Source organism: Chlamydotis macqueenii, chromosome 18 (genome assembly GCF_036417535.1).
Source record: "Chlamydotis macqueenii isolate bChlMac1 chromosome 18, bChlMac1.mat, whole genome shotgun sequence".
Classification (NCBI taxonomy): domain Eukaryota; kingdom Metazoa; phylum Chordata; class Aves; order Otidiformes; family Otididae; genus Chlamydotis; species Chlamydotis macqueenii.
The window spans coordinates 8,015,324-8,023,273 of NC_141573.1; the positions used below are offsets into that span (position 1 = coordinate 8,015,324).

The window sequence follows — 7,950 nt, forward strand, 5'->3', positions numbered from 1 at the left end:
ACCAAACTGATCCTAACCTTTCATTAAGAACCAAAAGCAAAGACAAGTAAGGTCAGAATATTTATTCTATACTTTCTCCCACCCGATTAAATCACCGTTTTACAGTGCGTTGGCCAAGATGCTCGCATCTCTTTGTTCACATAAATATACAGCCAGGAAACAAAGGGGAAGACGGTGACCATGATGGCAGCAGTCAAGCGAACTCCACCCAGTGGATTCCTATAAAGAAGCAAATGCAACAGAGCTACTTCAAATCAGACTGCTACAAAATATTCACACCTGGCTGCTGTTGGAATGGGACTGTATTTGCTAAAGACAGCAGAGAGCCCTTGGCCACTTTAATGTAGCTCCTGTGGATATATTGGCAGAGTCCTTCACTGGAGAGGCATCGTGTGCCAGCAAAAAAAGTTTTTCTGCCACCTCAGGCTACTTAAACCAGATGAAAAAAAAAAAAAACCAACAAAAAACCCACTCTGCTATGACATGTTTTCCCAGCACAAATGCAGTGTTTGGCAGATTGGCATTTTTCATGCTCCCAGCTAACAGGAATTTAGCAGAACTGCTGCAGCACAGTCCACTAAAGAGGCTGGAGGGGAAGATTGTGGTGCCACTGCAGCCAGGCAGCCACCCAGAGACTTCTGCCAACTCTGCCTGCATCACCCGCCTGCTCCGGTGGACGCAGTGGACACCAATATAGAGACCTTCGCTGGAAAGCTCTGTATATTGGGAGCAATGGCAGAAATGGCTTTGCAGTTCATCAGCAGTTGTGGCCACACTGGCCTGTTCCACAGAAGGGGCGCACTGTCCTTATGCAAAAGGAGAACATCCCCTGCCCATTATGGCAGGGGGAGCAGAAAAAAAATGTTTTGTGTAGCTTTACTTCACCCCCACACTTTGGTCTGTGCTAGATCCCACAGGCTGTAGCACCAGCTACTACTGCTTAGGTATCTGAGAAGGTTCAGGCAGTGACATAAAGCAGAAAAACAGGCAGCCAAAATTAACTACGTGTTTTCAAGAAGCTAGTTGCTAAATGTGAACATATGAATGGATTTAAAAAAAAAAAAAAAAAGGAAACGAAACTTACTTTGCTGAACTGCGACAAAGACTCATCCATACTGTAATAATCACCAGACCAAACAACTCTCTAAAAAGCCAAACAAAAAAAAAAACAGATCAGAAAATAATACAAACAGATGTGTACTTTTTAAAATTACAAATTTTGCCTTCAGAACTGTAGTTTAAGTATGCACTGCCTCCTTATGGAGAAGTTCAATATATTTTTATTAGGATTTACATGGAGTAATTTTGCCTCCCACCACAAATCTACAAACACACATGACCCACAGCTACGCAGCTGCAGAAATTCCTGCTTTCACTTTTTGTTCCACTGCTAAACTTATATTCCACAGCACATTTCCCTTATTAACAAAGAGCAAATCATAGAATGATTTGGGTTGGAAGGGACCTTCAAAGGTCATCTAGTCCAACTCCTCTGCAAGGAGCAGGGACATCTCCAACCAGATCAGGTTGCTCACAGCCCCGTCCAGCCTGGCCTGGAATGTTTTCAGGGATGGGGCTTCCACCACCTCTCTGAGCAACCTGGGACAGTGCCTCAGCACCCTCACAGTAAAGAATGTCTTCCTTATGTGTAATCTAAATCTCCCCTCTTCCAGTTTAAAGCCTTTACCCCTTGTCCTGTCACTACATGCTTTTGTCAGAAGTCCCCCTCTATTTTTCAAGGCCTCCTTTAGGTATTAGAAGGCTGCTATTAGGTCTCCCTGGAGCTGCCTCTTCTCCTGGCTGAACAGCCCCAGCTCTCTCAGCCTGTCCTCACAGGAGAGGTGCTCCATCCCTCTGAGCATCTTCGTGGCCTCCTCTGGACTAACTCCAACAGCTAGTGGAACAAAATCAAATCAGCACCTCACTATTCCAGACCGTGAAAAGCCGCAGTAGCTGCCAGCGCTTCCCCTGGATACTGACAAGCACCTGTCTGAGGCAACAACCAAACATCCAGGTGAGAAATCCTCCCACCTGCTCAGTCCCCAACGGTTCAGAGGCCTCGGCTGCCCAGGAAACACCTATACGGTATCACCTCAAGGGTGTTTAAACATTAATTCCTACCGCTCCAGCAAGAAAACATAAAGCTGTTTCACCATGCTTGTACCCTGCTCTTTGAAAGCCAGAACTGCCCAATTAAATCTAATTGCCACAATCAGGCAAGCAATCACGACTGTTCATTCTCCCTTAAGCTCCTTTGTCCAACAAATTGCTAGTATGGAGCACTGTGGTCTCTCCTCCTTGGTTTGATTCCCCTGGACCAACAACACTTAACTGCAGCAGCCCAGCAAATAAAGTTTATCAAGGTGACCACCAAAAGGAAATGGTCTGGCATGCTGAATTCGTGCAGGGGGGAAAGAAAAGAAAAAAAAAAAAAAATCACAGCTTACCTGCCTTCCTCTTCGTGCAAAATGTTTCCTTGAGCATAGGCAAACAAAGAGCAAGCCAAAGCAATGGTCCCAACAACACAACCAGCAGAATGAAGGTCACAGAGGCTTCTCCAAACACCATTATCTGAGGAGAAAAATAGATTGCCAGCAACTGCAATGTAGCATGAAGTACACCCTATAAATCAAAAAGCAACTGAGTCGCTAAAAAAGATGCCTCCAGCAAACACACACATCTTAGGCAGGAAGCTGGAATTAATAACATCATCTTTATGACTAGGGAAAGCTGCTGAAAAATGGTCTTGGAAACAAACACCAGTGGGCTTGGGGCTTGCTTTCTTAGGAATGCAACTTCTTGGCAGAAGCGCCTCAACAGCCAGTTTCCTATTCTCTCTGGCAAACAAAACAGGCTCCAGCACTCAACATGCATAGAAAAAAATCACAAGGCGGATTACAAATCAAAGTTCTCTTAAGCAGGAGGAGCAGCCTTTCCGGAGCTCCCAGCCATGACCAGACGCTCAGCATGATCCAGCGGAGCGAGTCCCAGCTCCCAGCCAGCCGTCAGGGGCACCGAGCGACCATCACGCTGCAGGGAGCGTCTTCCCTTGCACTCTCTGCTAAGCCTCCGCCTCAGCTTTTGCCCACGATGATGAGGAACAGTGGTGACATCTCTGCCTGGGGACTGATGTTTTTAAACAGAGAAATACGGATGATGTGAAATATCTGAACAGGCCCACAGCTTCTTGTGGTGTTCCATGTCCATTCCCAGGGGTTCGTCAGGGAGAGGTGAGCAAACAATACAGGCAGTTTGTGCTAATGTCAGCAATGTTAACAGTAAAAACCATAAAATTAAAAACAGTCTTTTCTGGGCGCTGACCCCTCCAGGCAAGCATTAAAGATGATGGGCTTGCCAAAATTCAAGAGCTCAGCGTGACCCGACATTGTAATCGATTCCCCATTTGGCTGAACTTACTGCAGCTCAGCAGAGGCGGAATCTGGGCCTTCCACAGACTTGAATGGCAAATATCCCTCGGTCCATTTACATACGTGTCCATAGTTGGGCTATTTTGGTCTTTATTTTCCACAGATCTTGGCAAAAGTAACAAAAACCTACTTGTGAGTTTAACATGCAGATTCTCCCGACCAGCCAAATGCCATTGTGTTGAAGCTACACTTGCCACACCAATGAACCTCCCTTGAAATGTTGAAAACCACAGGCAACCAGCCTTCATGGGTTTTGGCTTTATGAAAGCTGCCGCTTGATACGCTTAAGGTAGCCAGAATGCCAAGAGACTGCAACGGTGTGATTTATTACAACAGCAGGCACTCTGGAAGATTTTGGTTTTTGGCATAAGTGTGATCTTAGTTTACTCAGAGTAAGTATTCATCCAGACAAGATACAGTCACTTTGTGTATATAAAATGTCATTATTTAAAAATTATTTCTACTGGATGAAAATACAAAAAAAAATGAACTATTTTCTGGAGTCCTGGACCAAATCTGATCCGACCAATTCTCTCAACATGGTGTGTGGCATTAGCCCCCTTAGCGTACGCCCTCAGAAATCCAGCTGCTGCACTGAAGACTCTAAACATCCCCATCACCGCCCGCACGCTCGTGGGGTAGCTCTAATTCTTGATACTGAACAAGACCTTCGGCTCTTTCAAAGGACTGTGCAGAGCTCAGCTGCTCTTCTGTGAGGCAGATAAGCATAAACGCAGATTTACAACAAGGAAATAAAGTGAACTAATGTGCTAGCGTCAACAGCAGAGCCAGGTTCAGAGCGTGCTCCCAGGCTTGTGCTCCACTCAGGTTTCGAGTGCTGGCATCGAGGCGCAAAGGTAAGACCATCCCAGCGGCAGGCCTTTACGCAGGGCTCCTGCATTCACCTGCAGCATGTCCAACCATGAGCACTAAACCAATGACCCGCTTTTGTAGAAGCAGGCCCCACAGCTTTTTGCCCTCAAAAGGTAGGACATGTTTCCATGTGGCTTGATCTTAATCTGCGACTCAGTAAAAACAAACCTTTTGGAGGCAAAATTTGAGCAGAGACTCTGTTTTGCACCCCAGTATCATACCTGTTACTGAAGGGTTAATGCCGACAAGCATGGACAGGGCAGCTGGCACTAAGTAGACAACCTGTTAATGAAACATAAATGTACTCTGTAGCAAAACTTACCAAGATGAGGAAGCAGAAGTGCCCATCCACACTGATGTCTCCCCTTCAGAGCAGTTTGTCAGATGCGCAGAACAGCTGCAACCCCTCTCCCTCTGGCACGCCCTGGCACTGCTAGTGCTCATCTTCACCATCACCCCCCAAAATCCTGGACCATCAGCTGACTGCCAGCCCTTGTTCCTCAGCTTCTGGGTTATCGAGTCCTCACTGCCCAACCAGCCCACTGCAGAGTCCCTGTGCTGCATCTTCATCCCCTATGGGACGCCCCTGGCCTCTGGGCCCCCCCAAACCCTCCGCCTGCATGGGGCAGCTCCCCTGGCAGCAGGGGCACCCTTTGCTGCCACAGCCCAGCCCTGCCGCTGTCAGCTGGGCCCACCCGCACAGGGCACGTCCCCCTGCCCACCCCGTAGCTCCTGCCATGCAGAGCCAGTGCCCCTTGCCCCTCAGCTCCAAGCCCTGTGCGCTAAGAGCCGCTGGGCTGCTCATGTGCCCGAGGAAGGGCAAGAAAAGCAGGCGGAGAAGAGGGGGCTTTCTCTAGGTATCCCCTCGGAGCGCAGAAGGCCCGCCAAGTCGAGCGGGGACAGAAGGCAGAGGAGCTGCTGAGCCAAGGCAAGCAGAGGTGGCGATGGAGACAGGAGGTCAGGGGGTCTCTGGGGCACAGAGCAGGAGGATCGAGAGCGGTTTGGTGTGTTCTGCACAGGGAACCATGCTTTGCAGGGGGCAGGTGCAAATCTGGGGTGACATGAGGAAGATCCTGGAAGCGCGGTCGGATTTTAGCCGTCGCTGGAGCAGGCGGATCATTTTCCCGGACCCTGCTCGCTCTTCAGCCGAAAGCGGGGAGCAGGTTTCCTCCGGCGATCGCGCTTCGGAGCGGCGCGGGGGGGACCCCTCGGGGCAGGCGGAGCCGCAGGGGAAGGGCCGCCCCCGCCCCGCTGCCGCTGCCCGGCCGAGGGCGGCCCGTACTCACTGTCCAGAGCCCGGCGTCGGGGTCGTTCACCTGCGGCAGGGAAGCGCGCACTGAGACCCTGCGGCCAGGGCCCCGGGCGGGGCGGCGGAGGGGAAGGCAGGGGAGCGGGGGACGGGAGAAGCGGGGCCGCCGGCCGCCCCCAGCCCGCACCGCCCCGCTCTCACCTGCACGGCGGCCGCCAGCCCGAAGAAGGCGGCCATGAGCAGGTTGCAGAGCCGCCACAGCCGCCCCGCCGCGGCCGGCACCGCCATGGCCGGCACCGCCTCGGCCTCCGCCTCCGCCGGGGCGGGACGGGACGGGACGGGACGCAGCCACGGGGGCGGTTTGGGGCCTCGCGCTGCCCGGGTCCGGCCGCCCCAGCGGGGAGCGGAGGGGGGGCGGGGGGCAGTTTTTAAATGACGGGGACGCTTAGCGTGGCTTGCTCATAGTTAGTGAATTCTTAGAGAGGATGGGAAAGTGTCTTCTTTTAAAAACCGAGTCGCAGCCCGGAGGTGTGCAGCGCCAGCTGTGGCGTTCACGTTCGGTAACGACAGGATGCCTTCCACGACCCGGAGTACCGGTCGTGACCCGGTCTGCGCACAGAGATCATCCATCAGCGAGCTCCTATGGCAAACAAGTCCAACTACGTCCTGGGCTCCACGCAGGGAAGCGTGACCAGCACATTGCAGGGAGCTACTCTTCCCCCTTTGACCTGGTGCTGGTCAATCTGTACCTGCAACTTTCGGTCCTGTTCAGGGTCCCCAGGGAAAAAGGATGTGGAAAATCTGGATTGAGGTCCTGCAGACAGCAGCTGGGATGGTCAGGACTCCAGAGAACATGGCCTTTGAGCAGAAGTGGGCAAAGAGGAAGCAAAATCCAGTAATAACGTGTAACTGCCTGCGGAGTGGCTGCAGAGATGACAGAGCCAGATTCTCCGTTCTGGCATCAGATGGTGTACCAAGGGGCAGCGGCCACTAAGGAAGAGATTCAGTCTTTTTGTGTTGTCTGGAGAATGAAAAAGACATTGCTCAGAAGAATAGTACTGCCTTATAATTCACTGATCATTTATGATGAAAAGTGGTAATTAGTGATTAACTGAAAGTGAGCCCTTTAGAAATGTTGTATCTACTGTATCCATCTATCAAAACTGAGGCTCTGTCAGAACATTTCTCCCACTGATCTCAGTAACACAGGTCGCTCAGCCCCCTACAGAATTAGGTCTTGCTGAAATGTTATGCGGAGAACATGAATGTGTCCGCATTTGTGGAGAGGATTAATGGTCATCTTGTCCTGTTATTTTTAACGGAGTCTTTCCTTGAGCAAGTTACAAGAGATGAAATTACTGCAGAGAAAGCCCAAGAGAAGTAAGAGCCCTCTTTGTAAATGGCTGCCATTGTTACAGCTCCACTGAGTAGGCTTTATGGTTCATAATAATTGTGTTATTCTGTACATTAAACAACTGCTGGCAGCCACAGGCAGAACAGGAGGCCATGTTCAATATAACTAAATCCCTCCCAACATTTAAATTGATTTACATTCCCCTCCCAACGCCCAGGAAAATTAAACCACTCTCTACAGGCACCCCTAAGAGTATGACTTTCCCATTCACAAGCACTCTGGGAAGGGACTACAAATGCCTAAAGTAGAGCTGGCGAACTACATTCCACCAGCATATGTACATTTTTTTTCTCTTCTTATCAAACCAGCTTGAAGCGTTAGGATTAGCAAGAGCAATAGTCCAAACATCCCTGCAGTTTCTCAGCAGGTACCCACAGAGCCGCGCTCCCTCACTGAGGCACCATGAACTACACCATTGTCCTGTTTTGGGTTTTGTAAGGAGGCAGGACCTCACTGGAGAGGACTCAGTGACGTCTGTCTTTGTGGTGTAACCTCTGTTCCCAGATCTTCAGTCTTGTGCTCTAGTAATGAACCTGGTCCTCTGGTTTGCGTACTGATGTGTGCCTGAAATAATCCAGCTGTTTGAAAGAACAAGCAGGAAGGGAAACAGCAGCTTGAAACAGCCACCCATCTGCAGAGCTCTGTGGGCAGTGCGAGAGATACTTGTCTTCATGCTTTATTTCCAGGTCCAGGACAGGCTTTTGAACGTATTTGCTAAGGGAGGGGAGGTATCTCAGGCTAGAAAATGGAAATGTCAAGGATTAAAAAGTAACAGTGGTGTTAATAAGAATAAGAGAGAAGAATGTAAGAGGCAGTGCATCTTTCATTGGAGTAATTTATGTGACAGGAAAATAAAAGCAGAGAAGCTTTTCAGGCACACCAGCTCTTCTTCGTGTGGGAAACAAAATCATGAATTACTGTCCATTCTGTCCATTTGTATTAGCTGGTCTTGCAAAAAGAAAAAGCTGTGCTGAACTGTTTCATTT

General features: G+C 49.9%; 1 protein-coding gene across 2 annotated transcripts; it reads right to left on the reverse strand.

Moving 5' to 3' along the window:
• Positions 1-47: 47 nt before the first annotated feature.
• TMEM220 (transmembrane protein 220) lies at positions 48-5,844 on the reverse strand. 2 transcript variants are annotated; one of them, XM_086762490.1, is made up of 6 exons: positions 5,752-5,844; positions 5,588-5,617; positions 4,523-4,583; positions 2,448-2,571; positions 1,085-1,144; positions 48-219 (listed from the first exon to the last, which is right to left on the reverse strand). In XM_086762490.1, exons 1-6 carry the CDS (start codon positions 5,836-5,838, stop codon positions 87-89), a joined length of 495 nt encoding a protein of 164 aa, XP_086618616.1. In that variant the 5' UTR covers positions 5,839-5,844; the 3' UTR covers positions 48-86. The 2 variants fall into 2 exon arrangements, with proteins under 2 accessions (XP_086618616.1, XP_086618617.1); XM_086762491.1 differs by lacking the exon at positions 5,588-5,617 and having other exon boundaries at positions 5,752-5,839.
• Positions 5,845-7,950: the final 2,106 nt, after the last annotated feature.